Here is an 18434-nt window from a genome sequence, read left to right as displayed (position 1 = left end):
TCCCTCTCTCCCGGCCGTAGCTACGACTAACTGTGGTTTCTCTCTCTCTCTAGCTACGACTAACTGTGGTTTCTCTCTCTCTCTAGCTACGACTAACTGTGGTTTCTCTCTCTCTCTAGCTACGACTAACTGTGGTTTCTCTCTCTCTCCCTGGCTGTAGCTACGATTAACGGTGGCAGAAGCAGTGGGATCCATGAGTCACCTGATGGCCCATGATAAACTGGAGGAGCAGCTTCCCAAACTCATTCCCACAATCCTTTCCCTGTACAAGAAGAACACGGAGCATTACGTCATCAGTAAGGTAGGTCTGCCTCTAATGACCGCTGCTGGTGTTCTATACAGGGAATAAAGTGCTGTATGTGAGGCACCCAGAGAGTTCAGCAGTTTGCCTGGTCCAGATCTGTGTGTGGAATAGTTTAGCTAACTCTTCTGACCTGCCAGTGTCCTGTCAAACAGGTAGGGCCCCCGGGAGGTAGGGCTCCCCCAGGAGGTATGCTTGTCATGTTCTCACGCCAAGACGTCTGGTTGTCTTGGCATGACAATGGTAGTTAGCTGTGGAGTTGACTGAAGCACATACCGATTCAGACCAGGGTACTCTGCAGTCTGGCACTATGGTATTTATGTTGATTGGGACTTACATTTCTTCTTTAATGGAGTCATACTCTCCCAGTCATTCATCAGTCCTGTATCAGTATTTTAGTCTACTAAGTTTCCCAACACTGTCTGCTCTGCTCACTAATCAGCTCATGTTGTTTTCACCTCCCCTGCAGAGCCTGTGTCAAGTTCTGGATGCTTCTGTGAACATGGGCAGCAGAGTTCTGGAGACGCAGATCGACAGCCTGCTCACTACTCTAAACCAGCAGGTACGGCAAAGTGACAGTCCCCTGATGGCACAGTACAATGCAATGTTGAGGGAGCTAGCATGCAAGCATTTCACTGCACCTTTTACACATGCTGCACACTGTTGATGTAACTTATAACATTTGATTTGAAAGTACTTCCTTGAACACACAAAGCTTCTTGTCACTCCGCCTGGGCTGTTTGCACAATGTCAATAGGATGTTTTTCTGTATTTAGCATAGCTAATAATACTAGAGACTGACTATAAGGATTCTCTATAACAGGATACATAATAAATCACTTCCTGTTGTAGTCACATGGTTTGTGACTCACCCTATGCGCCTTTGAAATTTCAAATTGGTTTGATTGCACTTAGGTCAACATCAATTAGACTGAATCAAGAACAAATTTCCTTTTCAATATGGATTGGTTGATTTGTATGAATAATGGTTAATGTACCTACATGTACAGTAATTCTCATTTTGCTCCCCCTCCAGGTTTGTGCACCTGTTGACTACAGCAACCCACTGACGGTGAAGAATCACAACGAGGTATTGAGATGCTTCAGCATTCTAGGTTGGTTGTCTGTTCTTCAATAATCCGTGTTTGTGTGTTGTTCTCTGGGTTTATTGGATTGAGAGGTCAGGGTTGTAGTCATTTAAGTGAATGTTACAGATAGAAATGCGTTGAATAGAATTGACACGATTCCTAATTCTACATGACCATCACAACTGTTCTACCCGATCTATTTCTACTGGAAGGTTCTAGAACAGGCCCCTTGACCTGGTCTTTGTTAGACCAGTCAGTGGACCACTGTGTGGAGTTGTAATCCAGGAGTCATTTGCTGCCTGTTGGGGAGGGAGGGATTTAAGCAACAGTCCCCCTGCCACACAGGCACACTGCTGCAGCAATATGCCACATGTCTGTCTTTTTGATGTGTGTGTGTGTGTGTGTGTGATTTTGTTGTCAGCACATTCAACTAAAAAAAGTATTTAATAAGAATATTTCATTAATTCAGATCTAGGATGTGTTATTTTAGAACACTAAAATAACACATCCTAGATCTGAATTAATGAAATATTCTTATTAAATACTTTTTTTAGTTGAATGTGCTGACAACAAAATCACACATTATCAATGGAAATCAAATTTATCAACCCATGGAGGTCTGGATTTGGAGTCACACAAAATTAAAGTGGAAAACCACACTACAGGTTGATCCAACTTTGATGTAATGTCCTTAAAACAAGTCAAAATGAGGCTCTGTAGTGTGTGTAGCCTCCACGTGCCTGTATGACCTCCCTACAACTCCTGGGCATGCTTCTGATGAGGTGGTGGATGGTCTCCTGAGGGATCTCCTCCCAGACCTGGACTAAAGCATCTGCCAACTCCTGGACAGTCTGTGGTGCAACGTGGCGTTGGTGGATGGAGCGAGACATGATGTCCCAGATGTGCTCAATTGGATTCTGGTCTGGGGAACGGGCGGGCCAGTCCATAGCATCAATGCCTTCCTCTTGCAGGAACTGCTGATACACTCCAGCCACATGAGGTCTAGCATTGTCTTGCATTAGGAGAAACCCAGGGCCAACCGCACCAGCATATGGTCTCACAAGGGGTCTGAGGATCTCATCTCGGTACCTAATGGCAGTCAGGCTATCTCTGGCGAGCACATGGAGGGCTGTGCGGCCCCCCAAAGAAATGCCACCCCACACCATGACTGACTCACCGCCAAACCAGTCATGCTGGAGGATGTTGCAGGCAGTAGAATGTTCTCCACGGCATCTCCAGACTGTCACATGTGCTCAGTGTGAACCTGCTTTCATCTGTGAAGAGCACAGGGCGCCAGTGGCGAATTTGCCAATCTTGGTGTTCTCTGGCAAATGCCAAACGTCCTGCACGGTGTTGGGTTGTAAGCACAACCCCCACCTGTGGACGTCGGACCCTCATACCACCTTCATGGAGTCTGTTTCTGACCGTTTGAGCAGACACATGCACATTTGTTGCCTGCTGGAGGTCATTTTGCAGGGCTCTGGCAGTGCTCCTCCTGCTCCTCCTTGCACAAAGGCTGAGGTAGCGGTCCTGCTGCTGGGTTGTTGCCCTCCTACGGCCTCCTCCACGGCTCCTGATGTACTGGCCTGTCTCCTGGTAGCGCCTCCATGCTCTGGACACTATGCTGACAGACACAGCAAACCTTCTTGCCACAGCTCGCATTGATGTGCCGTCCTGGATGAGCTGCACTACCTGAGCCACTTGTGTGGGTTGTAGACTCCGTCTCATGCTACCACTAGAGTGAAAGCACCGTCAGCATTCAAGTGACCAAAACATCAGCCAGGAAGCATAGGAACTGAGAAGTGGTCTGTGGTTTTCACCTGCAGAACCACTCCTTTATTGGGGGTGTCTTGCTAATTGCCTATAATTTCCACCTGTTGTCTATTTCATTTGCACAACAGCATGTGACATTTATTGTTAATCAGTGTTGCTTCCTAAGTGGACAGTTTGATTTCACAGAAGTGTGATTGACTTGGAGTTACATTGTGTTGTTTATGTGTTCCCTTTATTTTTTTGAGCAGTGTTTATATATTTTCAGATCTGGGTAATTTCCTTCACATTGTATAATATAAAATGATCATGGAATTGTAGAATATCAGTATTAATTGGTTCTGTTACCTACATGGTACGGTACTAGGCCGTTATACCATATTCAGAGTTCCAGACTGTTTTCCCTCTTCAACTAATACAAGACTCCTTGTGTCTCAAGAGGCACCCTACTCTCTCTATATATAGTGCTCTACTTCTAACCAGAACCCTATAGGCCCTGATCAAAAGTAGTGCACAATAAAGGGAATAGGGTGCCATTGTGAACAAGGTCTTTGTTATTCTAGAACACAGAGCTGCTGCAGAGAAACTACATGATGGACACTATGTCCTCCTGTAATGAGATAATCCATGATTTAGATCTTAGATGGTGTGACTTCACTCAGAGGTAAATGTGATTAAACTTTAAACAGTGGTCTGACTCTGCCATATGCTTCCTTCCTTCTCAGCCAACACCTTCCCAGACCGGCTGGTCATGTTTGTGCTTCAGAAACTGGAGAACAGTAATGAGAGAATCCGCATGGGCTCCCTGTCTGTGCTCCGACACCTCATCAACTCCTCCAGTAAGACTGCTAGTTAGTCTGGCTCTGGCCTGTCTGCACAGGACAGGAGGCACTTACTGCAGTGTATATATAGACACTACTACAAACTAATACAGTAAATATATATAGGCACTACTACTAACTTACTACCGTATGCCTATGGACACTACTCACTACTACAGTATACATATAGACACTACTACTAATTTACTACAATATATACACTACCGGTCAAAAGTTTGAACACACCTACTCATTCAAGGGTTTTTCTTTATTTTACAATTTTCTACATTGTAGAATAATAGTGAAGACATCAAAACTATGAAATAACACACATGGAATCCTATAGTAACCAAAAGAAGTGTTAAACAAATCAAAGTATAGTTTACATTTTAGATTCTTCAAAGTAGCCACCCTTTGCCTTTAACAGCTTTGCACACTCTTGGCATTCTCTCAACCAGCTTCACCTGGAATGCTTTTCCAACAGTCTTAAAGGAGTTCCCACATATGCTAAGCACTTGTTGGCTGCTTTTCCTTCCTAAAAGGCACCTCAAGATTCTCAGACCATGAGAAACAAGATTCTCTGGTCTGATAAAAGCAAGGTTGAACTCTTAGGCCTGAATGCCAAGTGTCACATCTGTAGGAAACCTGGCACCATCCCTATGGTGAAGCATGGTGGTGGCAGCATCAGGCTGTGTGGGTGTTTTTCAGCAGCAGGGACTGGGAGACTAGTCAGAATCGAGGCAAAGATGAATGGAGCAAAGTACAGAGAGATCCTTGATGAAAACCTGCTCCAGAGCACTCGGGACCTCAGACTGGGGCGAAGGTTCACCTTCCATCAGGACAATGACCCTAAGCACACAGCCAAGATAGCCACTCCTGCGTTAAGGGACAAGTCTCTGAATGTCCTTGAGTGGCCCAGCCAGAGTCCGGACTTGAACCTGATCGAACATCTCTGGAGAGATAGCTGTGCAGCAACGCACCCCATCCAACCTGACAGAGCTTCAGAGTATCTGCAGAGAAGAATGGGAGAAAGTTCCCAAATACAGCTGTGTGCCAAGCTTGCTGCATCAGACGCAAGAAGACTCGATGCTGTAATCGCTGCCAAAGGTGCTTTAACAAAGTACAGAGTAAAGGGTCCGAATACTTATGTAAATGTAATATTTCTGTTTTTTCTATTTTGATAAATTAGCAAAAATGTCTTAACCTGTTTTTGCTTTGTCATTATGAGGTATTGTGTGTAGATTGATGAGGGGGAAAAAAACCTTTAATACATTTTAGGATAGGGCTGTAACATAACAAAATGTGGGGAAAAAATGTCCCAAGCCACTGTACATGGTGTGCTTCACATAACCGCTAAATAAAATCCAACTGATGCCATTATCTCTTGTCCTAACAGTCGACACATCGTCACCACTTTTTTTTTTTCACCACACGTCATTGGCAGGGGACACAGGTGTCTTTGGTTCTGTTCTTTGTGCATCTGTCTCCTCCCTTGGAGCTTTGTGCAATTTGCCTCATGCAAAGGCTCATGGGGAATCTGCTGATGCCTTGACTCTCCTATGTCTCTCAGGTAGTCCATATGCCAGAATCGTGATTAAGTCTCTCCTGGGCATGGTGTTGGCCATGCACTTCTTGAACAACACGTGTGTGTGTGTGTGTGGTGACAGCAGCCAAGTCAAGCATGTTGTAAAACACAGCAACAGGCCAGCAGCGGGTGCCTCCTTTCAGAGTGCAGCTGTGCCATATCATCAAAAACATCCACACCAATTTATGGTGTAAAACCATTCAAATAATGATATGCCCTCTTAAAACTGGTTCTAACTCCAGTTCTGTTTGTGATATTAAGATTCTAACAACCCGTGTCTTTTTATGTAGACTTATTTAAGGCAGGTCAAGAACGGAGGGGGGGGGCATGACTTAAATGGCAGAGTAATAAAATACATTCATGAACAGTCAAAATGACTACATTAGCAGTTTGTGTTATTTGACCCTGTTCTCTGGATTTGAAAGCATCACTGGTACTTACAAAGGACTTTTTTTTTAATATGAAATGACCTCATGATGTTACTCAAGGCTTTCTGTCTGTGATCTAGCATCCATTATGGAGTCGAAGAAGCTTCTCATCCTGGCCAGCATCAGACAACCACTGGCTGACCACAGCAATAAGGTAACCTCATGCCATGTAAATGTTGAACTGCTACAATTTGGCATAGTTTTCTCTCCTAAAAGGCATAGAAAATAAAAATGAACACAGTTTCAATGACCCATATCCATGTGCTGTAAAAAAACACATTTTCCATTGGGAAACATATCACACTTTATGGGCCAATTTCCCAGACATGGATTAAATCTGGTCCTGGTTTGAAAATCACTTTCAATAGACAATAACATGTCTTTTAGTACAAACATATGCTTAATCAGGAAACCGGTGCTACATTTTATTCTTGTTGTATTAGTATTTTGCTTGACCTCTGAGCTCTGTCTATCGTTGCCCCCTGCAGGTTAAGAAGAGGGTTGTCCAGGTGATCAGTGCCATGGCTCACCATGGTTACCTGGAGCTGGAGGGAGGAGACCTGCTGGTCAAGTTTATCATCCAACACTGTGCTCTCCCCGACACCTACTATGTACGTTTGTCATATCTACAATCCCTTTTGGTCTTAAGACATGATCCTTGGCGAGGGATTAGCATGACATTGTAGATGGTGGATCAGTTAAAACTACTCTCTGACGGTGGTCCGTGTGTTTCTAAAGAACTGTGTGTGGGTTTGGTCTGTTGCAGCGTCCAGGCCAGCGCCCCAGTGACCCAGAGGAAGTAACCAATGAGGCGCTGCGGAGCATGTGTGACAACACACTTCACCTCTTCACTACGACCGTGGGACGCCTGACTGACGTGAGTCTACTGCATGGAGATAAGAGTTCTCTCTCGGCAGGCAGGCAATCCGTCACCTGTTTTCTTCTCTCACATTAACATTATTTATCTGATCAGCATATATATGCACAAACATATTTTGTTGTTCATGAAATCATTTCAGGTATAGAGGCAGTGAACAAATTACATTTTAATGTTTGTTCCTGCTGGAAATACGGCTTTCGAATACATCGAAGCCAAGTCACACTTAACACCAAACATAATACCGTTTTATGAGAAGAGGCTGAGGGTGGAATTGCTATAATATGGAGTTTTGTGTAAAGAAGCTCAGTCAGTTCATATTTTCCTATCATCAGATGTCTTGAGGGGAAAACCAGCTCACATCCAAAGACGGCATCACCCTGTCTGTTTTACAGCCAATCACTCTGCTCTTAGTTACTTGTTCCTTTGCAGTTCCCAACATCAACACTCTCTGAGATGCTATGTCTCTTGTATTACTTCCCACTGGAAGCTATGAGACAAGGCATTGACAGAGACTGAAGAGAACAATGATTTACCATGCCTTCATGGTATTAAATCTCTGCAGAAATGGGTTCAAATCATACATTAAATATTTTGTGTTTGATTTAGCATGCCTAGGAGCTCTGGGTTTGCACTTTTGTGACTATTCTATTGGTTCAATTGCACCAGGCGAACTCAATGTTGTGATATTACTGTACATCTGTGGCAGGTGCTGTGTTCCATGCTGTACTACCTGACAGTGATCCCTCGGTCTGTCTCTTCAGGTCCTGTGGCCCATGCTGCTGTACTACCTGACCCCAGGTCAGTACTCCAACGCCACCGCACCGCTCTGTAAGAGCCTCACGCTGCTGGGAACCAAGAAGAGAGCCTCCCAGGAGCCCAACTTCAACATCGACTTCAACGAGCATGGTAGGTGTCTTTTAGAAGAAGGAGCTCCATTTACTAGGTGTGTAACAGAAATGTATTTTTTCTATCCCTTCCTCCCTGATAGACATTTACAGTAGGTTCATACACATTACATTCATATTAACAAGGCATTATGATGTCATCACCACGAGCCGGGGGGATCTGAGCTGGGGTGGGGGTCTTTTCCTCCCTCCCTTTCCCACTCAGTCAGTCTGGCGTTTCCGTATTGGGATTCGGCACACAGTCCCTTTAATGTAAACGAGATGGTCACAGCCCGGGCCCACTCCTCGTCAGCACTTCTTTGGGAATGTTTTAGTTTTTTTTCTTAGTTGAAACTGTATTTTATACAGCCATTTTGTTCTCATTAAAGGGCTGTTGGTCGGTTCTTAGAGGCCAGACAGACCGGAGTGTCTGGTTCTGATTAGCTGAATGAGAAGCCACATTTCTCACTAAATAAAGCACTAGCGTCAGCTGGGTCCTGAACTGTAAGGTCATTGTTTCAATGATTAAGCTGAACTCTTTGTGGGGAGAAGTATGAGCCTGGCCAGTTAATCATTCAGTCATTCATTATAATGCTTAGTCTGCTATCAACCTTGTTTATTCTCATCTGTTTCTTCTTTCTAATTCAGTTAATCTTCCCTCCCCACATATACTGATGGTGCGGCTCTTGGTGAGTATGAAACCCTAATGACAGGCCACTTGAATGCTCATGGATTTCAGTTTGCTATGTGGGTGTTATAAAACGTGAACTTGATTTAAACCCCCATGAAATATGATCAATGTCTCCAGTAATAGCTAGGCTATGTCTTACCTGTAAGTTGGGATGTGTGTGTCTCAGGTGAATGGTTCGTTCCCGTTCCGTAGTCGTGGCCATGGTGCACCGTCTCTGTCTCTACTGAACGTTATAAGTCCTAATATCCACCCCAACGCTGAGACACTCTGGGAGAAGGAGATCCCTGCTCTCCTCAGCTACCTGGAAGGTAAAGGACCTCAACTCAATGACCCCAGAGTCTTATAACCTGTAGCGAGCTATGTCTGTTTGTCAAATGGCACCCTATTCCCTATGTAGTGCCTATGGACCCTGGTCAAAAGTAGTTCACTGAATAGGGTGCCATTTGGGGCTCATAATATATCTCTCTCTCTCCAAAGCAGAAATAACCCTGAGGGACTTGTATTTCTGCTGCAGTATTGACAGCTTAGGACGCTGTTTCAAACTTATTTTAATGTCACTGGTTTAAAATAGTTTTTCCTCCATGTAGTCTACTGCGAACTGACATAAAAAAAGACGCATGCTTCTACCACAACAGCTGCAGTTAAGGGACGTTATAAGTGATTCACAATTTTAAAGGCAATATTTTATGGGCTATATATTTTTTTTTGAGATATAACTTTGATTTTTTTTAGCTGTGGGCCATTTTCATCTTTCCATCATAAAAATACATAGCTTGGATTGAAGTAGAGCATAGCGTATTAAAACGCATCTTAAATCATTTTAGCTCTTTGGTCGGTTTTGGAACGTGTACAGAATATTCTGCTGCTTCTCATTTATTTATTTATTTATTGTTTTTGTCTGGGAGGAAGTCCGGCGAGCGAGGTCTGAGTAGTAAGGTATATTCTTCTTTACAGAGTCTACCCCAGAAACACTAGACAACAAGAAATGGGAAGAGAGTCTATTACAGGTATGCCCATCTTTATCTAACATCCTCTTTGTCTGTCCCCACAACACTGTCAATAACAGTCCCTATGGTGATCTTTATCTAACATCCTCTTTGTCTGTCGTCACAACACTGTCAATATGTAGAACAAATTGTCCCAAATGGCATCTTATTCATTTTATAATACACTACTTTTGACCAGGGTCAACAGTATTTCACTACATAGGGAATAGGGTGCCATTTGGGATGCATGCACTGTCTGACAGTGTTGGATAAGTGTTTTCTGTTTCAAAGGGATTTGATATACAGCATTATGATGTGGTCACATGGCTGTGTGGTGGGGTTTTGTTTGGACATATACAGTTCCTAGCCAAGTCCCTGGTGGCCATAGCTGATGACAAGTGGAGCTGTCAGCTGGCTGTAGAGGCCACACGTTACCTGTCCACCTATAACCAGTCCCTGGAAGAGAAGGTTAGTGAACAACTTCATCCTAACTTCTCTTCAACCATGAGTAGGGCCAAGAGTTCTTCATGACCTGACCAGGAAATTCTCTGGTCTCCACTTATAGTTCAGGGAAAACTCCTGGCCCTAACCATGAGATGTAACACATTCTATTTATTTGTCTCTTTGAACATGATCTTATTTAAAAGTACCCCAAGGAACTCTTCTGAACCTGATAAGTGTTAACAAAATCTTATTAAAACAATATATTCTACAAAGTATCCAGGTTGGTAGAACCTCATAAGCCTTAGCAAAATCTTAGTAAAATAATATCTTCTACAAACTATCAAGGTTTCTCGTCTTGGCTTCATGGCTCTTTCCAGAGTTTCCTCTACAGGTGCATTGGTGTGACTCTGCAGCACTGTTCCAATAAGGAGGTGGTCCAGAAGCAGCTACAGGAGATGCTGATCAGTGCACGACACAACGACGCCATCGAGAGAGCGGTAAAACCTCTTAGTCCCCGTTTGAGTCAGGCCATGATCCTCTTGATAGCATTTGCTTTTATTTATCATCATATGTTCAGCGTGACCTGTGATGTAATTGTCTAAGGCAGAGCGTCGCCGGGCAGAACAGTGTTTCTTTGTGCAGCTGAATTGCCCAGTTAAGACAGTCTTGTGACATGTACTCCTAAGCCTTTGCTTATTTTCAAAGGGAGGTCACGTCTGCCTTCCTAAGCTGTAATTTGTGTCTGGTCTTAAGTTTCCCCTAATTTCCGTTGTATTTTAACCAGAGGATTAGGAATTGTGGTGTTTTTACAGTCTTTAGGCCTAATAGAGAGTGGTAGTGAAATTGTAATGCCGGTGTTAATGATAATCTAGATGTACTGTTTGGTCATTGGAGGCTGAAGCGTCCATTAAACTGTGCTAATAGGGTGGGGTAATGGGTTTCCCAGGGTGTCGCCATGGGGATCGGGCTGTGTGCAAGCAGTCATCTCGATGCCACTCTGGCCAAACTGGACGACTTTGGGAAATCTGACGCCTTCAAGAAAGCCTCAGGAATATTCAGCCTGCTCAAAGTTAGTATGCTATTTGTGTTTTTATTTTCATTGTAGGTGTATAAACACAAACTTGGCAATGTCTGCCTGCCTTGGAGGTTCTATCCACACCGTTCAGATGGAAGATTTTATGGAGTTTGTTGATTTCTTTCTACTACTTTGAGCGTTTGATTGAGCCTGCCTGGAATGCCAGGTACAGTAGGCACAGTTTGCACTTTTAGGAATATTCCATTGGTTCCATTTCACCAGACAAGCTCGATCAAGCCCTGCTAAAGTAATTTTAAAGGAAACGTGTACAGGTATTGATAAACTGATTTTTAATTAGCCTAATTTATATATTTGAAGGTTTTTATAAAGTTGACATAGCTTTTTAGGCCACTACTAGGCTCAATCTGTGTCTGGGAGACCAGTCCCTACACTGTAATCTTCCCATCTCTACCACCTCCTCAGGACAAGAATGACTCGGATGTAGAGAAGATGAAGAGCACGCTGATCCTGTGTTACGGTTACGTAGCGCTCCGCGCCCCAGAGGACCAGATCCTGTCCCGCATCGACTCAGACATCCTCCGCAGCATCAGTAAGCACTTCAACACCAAGGTAAGGAGCTAGGGCTTGGGGGAGACACTCACATGATTGCTCCACCACATCCCTTTAATAAAGCTAGTCCACAACGTTTCTACCCAAGGGGGAATCTCTGTCAGGAAGCCCTGGATGAAACAGACAGCCAGCATCTCTCAAATTTAAATAGTTCTTTAGATGTTGTCATCAGTCTCAATGGACACGTTTTGGCCTTCAGGGCACAGTCACAAAGTGTCTCAGAGTTGGAGTGCTGATCTAGGATCAGTGTTATCTTTTCAATCATAATGAATAAGAGGGGGGGACCTGATCCTAGATCAGCACTCCTACTCTGAGACACTACAGGGCCAGGCCTTCATCAGCATAAAGACCGAAGAGAGTTAGTTTGGGTGTTACATTTGGCTGCCCATACTGTTAGAGTGCAGAGGCTGCCAGGGACCGGCCTGTTAAATGCCCCTACATGTCCTATAAAGAGGTTTCGGCCAGTCAAATGAAACCCCACTCCCATCTCCAACCATCCATTTATCCCCCCCATTGCAGAGAGAGAAAATAATGACTGGGCGATACCCGTTGCTGATCACCACATAGCACTGTGTTTTACCATCGACTTGTAATGCTTTCTCTTTCCTCAATGGCAGCGTTAGCTAGCGTAGTCAGAATAGCTGCAGTTTCACATTATTCCTGAAAATCTCTTTTTTAACCTTCTCCGTTGGCCCAGTGAGCATGCTTGGGTTGGCATGGTACCGAGTGACCTCACCGAGAAGTTCTGTGAGCATGTGTGGGTTGGCATGGTACTGAGTGACCTCACCGAGAAGAAGTTCTGTGAGCATGTGTGGGTTGGCATGGTACTGAGTGACCTCACCGAGAAGAAGTTCTGTGAGCATGTGTGGGTTGGCATGGTACTGAGTGACCTCACCGAGAAGAAGTTCTGTGAGCATGTGTGGGTTGGCATGGTACTGAGTGACCTCACCGAGAAGAAGTTCTGTGAGCATGTGTGGGTTGGCATGGTACTGAGTGACCTCACAGAGCAGAAGTTGTGATAAGGCTGAGTCTGATGGAGTTAAGACATGCTGGTCAGACAGAGGATCCATCCCAAATGGCACCCTATTCCCTACATAGTGCACTATATAGTGAATTTGGGATGTACACAGGCAGTCGGTTAGGCTCACTGCTCACAATTACATACTGGTGGTTATATCGTTAAAACCAACGATGGGTCATAATTGAGGCATTTGAAAGGTACATAAAACCACACAGCACAAACCACAGTGAAAGGAATGTGTGATTATATCAACCAGTTGGAGAAGTCATGATACGTTGTAGTGTTTCAAATGTCTCACTCCTTTCATTCAGGAGGTCTTTGTCTCTCCATGGCTACCGATTTAACCTGGTTTATATCCTCGGGTTCTTCTCCTGTAGCTGCCGGCCATATGCTTAGCATCACAATGACTGTCTGAAAACTAGTTGTCTTGGTTAAATGAGTCCTGTTAAACTGCAGCCTTCAGGGGCCGCTGCCAATGTACACTATGACCTCCAGATGTCCACTTGAATTGGATCATGGGATTTTATGTCTGTGGTTAGGGTGGGTGATTGGACACACACACACACACACACACACACACACACGGTGTTTAATGTTAAGAAGCCAAGTCTATATCCATCGAGTCGTTTGGGTTCCACACAGGGCTCATTTAATTGGCTACGGCTAGTTGGCTAGCACTAACATTTGCTAACCTTTTTACTGCAATGTGGAAATAGAGGTTGAGTTCATCTGTATCTGTGAGACATGTAATGTATCGTTGTCCCGTACCATGGTTAACCATCTAACTGGGGAACACTGTAGTCTGATAACATTTTCTTAATGAGGGGAAAGCGCATATTCTCTTCTCTTTAGGGGGACAGGATATATTCTCCTCTAGTAGCGTACACTTGTGGATTAAACTCCTTGTTGCTTTTATGTTGTGCAGGTTCTGGGAATTAAAATAGAGACCAAGGTACCGTGACTGGACCCTAATGAAGGATCCTCTATCTCTCACTAAAACTCCTCTAACAATCTCTTCTCTCTAGAACGCTGCTGCTTCAACTTTCTGAACTTTTAGAAGTAAATGGCTCTAGTTGAAAGATCAGCACCACATGTAGTTATGATGGGAGGCAGTGTATTTGTTTGCCTCTGTTTCAGAAGTTCAGAACGTTTAGTGCTTTTGAATGTCCCACTAACATGGTCTGACACTATGGTGTTTCTGGATGTCCTCCATGTCCTACTAACATGGTCTGACACTGGTGTTTCTAGGGCCTTGTGGTTTCCTCCTTCCCCTTTTTGATTGAAGACACACACCAGCTCTTAGGTTGTGATGCCAAATCAGATGGTGGAATTTCTCTGACATTTACAGTCTCCAAATCAAGGCATGGATGATCATTCTTTAAAAATACACCCTCTACTCTGATTGTTTAATTCATATTGACCTGTATCTACACATTGATTTTTAAGCCAACTGAAAAGTAGTCAAATTCATCTTCAGTGGAATGTGTGACTTACCCAACCATAAGCTGTTGTTTCTTATGCCATTTTCTGAAACAGTTCTATTGATGAGATGCTCTTATATCAAGTGTGTTACCATTTTTTTTATGGACCCCTGACATTTTCAACAAAATGTAAAAATCACTAGGGTTGAAACCCTTGTTCCTGCTCTAGGCTATCCAGCTATCTCTAGATGTTTTCTGATTGGCATAGGGAACTTTAGACTCATAGGGTAAGTGACTGTCTATGTATGCTTGAGGGCTGCACTATACAACTAATATTTGGTTGTTTTGCTCACAATGATGCGAACAAACTAAACCTCGGACTGCTATCGCCAATTGCCATGAACACAGTCTGAGGCTGTGTGTTTGTCTCTGTGTCCTTGTTTTTGTTGTGTTTGTGTCTGTCTCCCTGTCTCTGTGTGTGTGTGTGTGTGTGTGTGTGTGTGTACACTGTATTTCTCCCCCCCCGTCAGGACCTGACCATGAAGCTGAGTCTGATTCAGAGTGTGGGCCTCATAGCCAGGGCCATCAGCACCGTCGTACGTAATCAGGGCTACATGTTCGTCCGCAAGCAGGAACTCATGGGAGTCATGATGGTCAGTGTTTGTCATGTTTATGTACTCTGTTGTGTCGTTGTTAGGACAGTGTTATGTCGTCCTTATGATGGAGGGTTACATTAAATGTTACTGGATTTAGATCACACCAACTGTAAAACACTGTTTATGACTGCCTATGACAGCTGTTATATCTTAGGCAGCTGTTAGAAAGGCTTTATGATATAAGGGCTGCTACAGTCAAGTGGTTCTGATTGTGTTGACCCATCTCAATATCTTCCTTTTATTGAAGGATTTTATCAAGGCAGAACCCACGGATGCCATGCGGACTCCGGTTCGCCACCTTGTGATGACCACGTGTGCCAACCTCATGTATCCTTTTAATGCCCAGAGGTGTGCTAGTGGGTTGCATATTGGAACAGAGCCCAGAGATGTCAGCCTGTCAGGAGCTTGTCAGTACCAGGTGTTTCATCTTCCTCTCGGGTTGTAAAAATCAGGGAACTTTCCCCAAACTCCCAGGTTTTCCAGGAATCCTGGTTGGAAGATTCTGGATATTCCTTCCCTCCTGATTCCAGGAATATTCCAACCAGGATGTCTGGAAAACCTGGGCAGTTTTTGCAACCCTAGCCTCTACTGAGTGAAATCGTTGGTCCTTGACCCCAGGTTGACCCCAGTAACCTGGAGCCGGCGCTGACGGAGAATGAGAACTTTGATATGCTGCGGACGTGTCTGAACGGTGTGTACGGCCTTCCCCCGGTGAACACTCCGGACAAGGACAGGGGAAAAGACGAGGAGGTGCTGGAGCCCCAACAGAGAGAGGTGAGAGCTGGAGCATCTCAATACCTCGTTGTGATTTTTCACCGTCAGTAGGTTGCTGTAGTCAACAGGTGCACAAACCTGGAGGGGGAGCAAAATGAGAATTACTGTACATGTAGGTACATTAACCATTATTCATACAAATCAACCAATCCATATTGCAAAGGAAGTTTGTTCCTGATTCAGTATAATTGATCTTGACCTAAGTGCAATCAAACCATTGCATCGGGGACATTTCAAAGTCAGTGGATTGGCATAGGGTGAGTCACAAGCCATGTGACTAAAGCAGGAAGTGAATTATTATGTATCCTGTTATAGAGAAACCTTAGTTATGTTCAACTTTAGGACACACATGAACAGCCTCAAGTATACATATACTGTATGCACAGACCTTCTCTCTGTGTGTAGACATAGTCATCATAACATAAACCTGCACTTTGTTCCTTCACACTCATTTTGTGAAACAGGGTGTTCGCGGGTTCTTAAAAAAATCTTAATTTATTCATTTGAAGACCTTAATAAGTCTAAAAATGCCTTAAATTCAGTTGAAGTCTCTTAAATAATGTGACGGAGATGACTACACTGTTTTACAATGTGCTTCTGCGTAATTGTTGCTACTGTGACAAAACGTCAATATTAAATAACAATCGAACCGCACTTTCAAGATGTTAGGTGTGTGTCGCGGGAGAGGAGGTAGCCTATACAATCAGACAACAACCCGATCTGGGATGATAAACAGACATTGTCCTTCTTACCTAATACATTTTGCTTATGTTGGTGATGAGGCTACACAACGTTCCTGCAGATAGTTTTGGTTGTAAAAACATTTTTTGCTCAACAGTAAAGTGCATTAATCTGCTTCCTGAAATGAAAGTATCTGCCCTGTTTCGCTGCTGACTCTCACTCCTTCTCCCCCCTTTACACACGGAGTGAAGGGAGAGATGCGTTCTGATAAGAGCATACTGACAATTGAGCAACATTTTAGAAATGTAATTGTGGGAAAGACACAGTTTTAAAACAACTACTGTTACTGTTAAGAGTAGAGTCTCAACCTTGTGTATACTGTAAAAAATTAATTTCTGTCAAGAACTAGGAAATGACACCACTTTACAAACGGATGATGAGCCAGGGGAACGGAGAGGGGCGTACCATCTGGGGTGAATACAATGGGACGTTTTTGTAGGATGTTACATTTACTGTTAGATCAATTGCATTGCTACCCAGCAACAATATCATATTTAGAGTTAGTACTCTAGCTAATGTGTTTTGAGTTTCCACTTCCTCGGGCAGCAGGTAGCCTAGCGGTTAGAGCGTTGGGCCTGTAACCAAAAGGTTGCTGGTTTCAATATCTGACTCGACAAGGTGAAAAATCTGAGCAAGGCACCTCAACCCTAATTAGCTCCAGGGGTGCCTCACTACTATGGCTGACCCTTTAAAGCCAACACATTTCACTGCACCTATCTGGTGTATGTGACAATACATTATATTTATTTATTTGTATCATTATGTAGCATAAAGCCTAGGACAATATACACAAACATGCAGGCAAATAAATCAAACGAATATTTGATTATTCTGGATCCTATTTTGTTATTGCACATCAGAATAACTATCATGCGTTCCCTGAACACGTGAGATGAGATGTCTGTCTTTACACTGGATAAAGCCAGTCTTAGAGCCTTCCCTCTCAGCTACCTTGCTTCAAAGTACCGCCGTTTGATCCTGGATTCACTGAATGAGTTATTTTATTAGACTTTTTGGTTATAGGCTAATGTTCTAGTCGTATCCCATAATAATTATTGGATAATGGACTTTTGTTCCAGGCCCAGTCTAACATGTCAGATTCTACCAATCAGCTGCTCAACAGGACCTTGTTAATCTGACTCAGTGCTGAATCAAACGCCTGCACACCCAGTGACCTGGTTCTCCAGGTGGAGAGTTGACCACATGTTTATACACTTACTGTGCTGTATTTTTGACTTGAAGGATTTGTTCACAGTGGTATAGTGGTGATGTTATGAAGTATCATTGTAGCAGGTATAGGTATCGAAGCCTTCATTTGTGATCTAGCTAATGATCAGCCCATTGGGCCAGCCTAAACAAATGCAGATGGGCAACCCCATGCTTCAGCCATCTATAGCCTAGCAGCCCAGGAATCATCAACTAGATTCAGACGCAGGCTAATTAAAACAAAACAAAAATCATTTTTTGATTGAGCGGATGGAACATAATGACTAATAATTTGTAGACTACAAATTGACCACAAGAAGCCCAAACACATATGTTTGACTGAAACATAATAATTTCAAGCCTTGCTTACATTTGTGTACGATCACATCTCTCTCTAATGCGTGGGAATACTTGGGAACAGTCTTCAATTCAACTTCATGGAACCAGCAGATACCCTGACAGTGGAGATGGTAAAGCTTCTATCTACTGCTTTTCCCACAGGCGTTATACAAAGACACCTTCAATGCTCTTCAGGAGTTGTTGAGGAATATTCTTGCAAGAGACCTGAGTCCAAACGGACTCCAGAGTGTTTTCAAGGTAAGTTGGTGATAAGAAGTATACGCTTAAATGTTGACTTATTTATACCTTGATCTTAAACTCCACTTTGACCCTGTCTTTGGTTGTCCTCAGCACATTGAGGAGTGGTTGAGTTCTGGTCAGGGTCATGAGAGGGAGAGGGCGATGAACACCACCGCTCACATCCTAGAGTTCTACTTCAACAACCTCCACGTCAAAGTGAGTCAGAACTTCTGCAACCCCTTCTTTCTCAGGTAATATTTGGACCTTACTAGCTGAAGCCTTACTAGCTGAGTTCTGTAGACATGAACTAACAGCAAATATAGCTGTGTTTTTCAAAACGTTTGAGATGCCATAATGTTCAGTAGTGTATCTTATGAGCTGACCGATGTTTGCAGTGGTTCTAAAGGCCCATTTGGTAGGAATATGGGGCTTGTGGTACCAGCACCACAAAATACTGAAGGACATGGAAATAAATCATCCAGAACTCCTGGACAACCGTACAAGTTGATAAAA

General features: G+C 43.6%; 1 protein-coding gene across 1 annotated transcript in view; it reads left to right on the top strand.

Annotated features, from left to right (window-relative positions):
- mroh1 (maestro heat-like repeat family member 1) overlaps positions 1 to 18434 on the top strand; it is a 40021-nt gene that overhangs the window by 7252 nt on the left and 14335 nt on the right. The window contains 21 exon segments of the mRNA XM_042318806.1: positions 161 to 301; positions 771 to 863; positions 1338 to 1416; positions 3885 to 3998; positions 6074 to 6147; positions 6482 to 6604; positions 6760 to 6870; positions 7635 to 7779; positions 8406 to 8446; positions 8615 to 8756; positions 9403 to 9455; positions 9795 to 9902; positions 10256 to 10375; positions 10825 to 10947; positions 11377 to 11523; positions 13470 to 13496; positions 14496 to 14618; positions 14869 to 14948; positions 15251 to 15395; positions 17844 to 17939; positions 18033 to 18137. Of these exon segments, the coding sequence (XP_042174740.1) occupies positions 161 to 301; positions 771 to 863; positions 1338 to 1416; positions 3885 to 3998; positions 6074 to 6147; positions 6482 to 6604; positions 6760 to 6870; positions 7635 to 7779; positions 8406 to 8446; positions 8615 to 8756; positions 9403 to 9455; positions 9795 to 9902; positions 10256 to 10375; positions 10825 to 10947; positions 11377 to 11523; positions 13470 to 13496; positions 14496 to 14618; positions 14869 to 14948; positions 15251 to 15395; positions 17844 to 17939; positions 18033 to 18137 (2190 nt within the window).

Source organism: Oncorhynchus tshawytscha, unplaced genomic scaffold, assembly GCF_018296145.1.
Source record: "Oncorhynchus tshawytscha isolate Ot180627B unplaced genomic scaffold, Otsh_v2.0 Un_scaffold_13173_pilon_pilon, whole genome shotgun sequence".
Classification (NCBI taxonomy): domain Eukaryota; kingdom Metazoa; phylum Chordata; class Actinopteri; order Salmoniformes; family Salmonidae; genus Oncorhynchus; species Oncorhynchus tshawytscha.
This window is presented reverse-complemented; position numbering and strand designations above follow the sequence as displayed.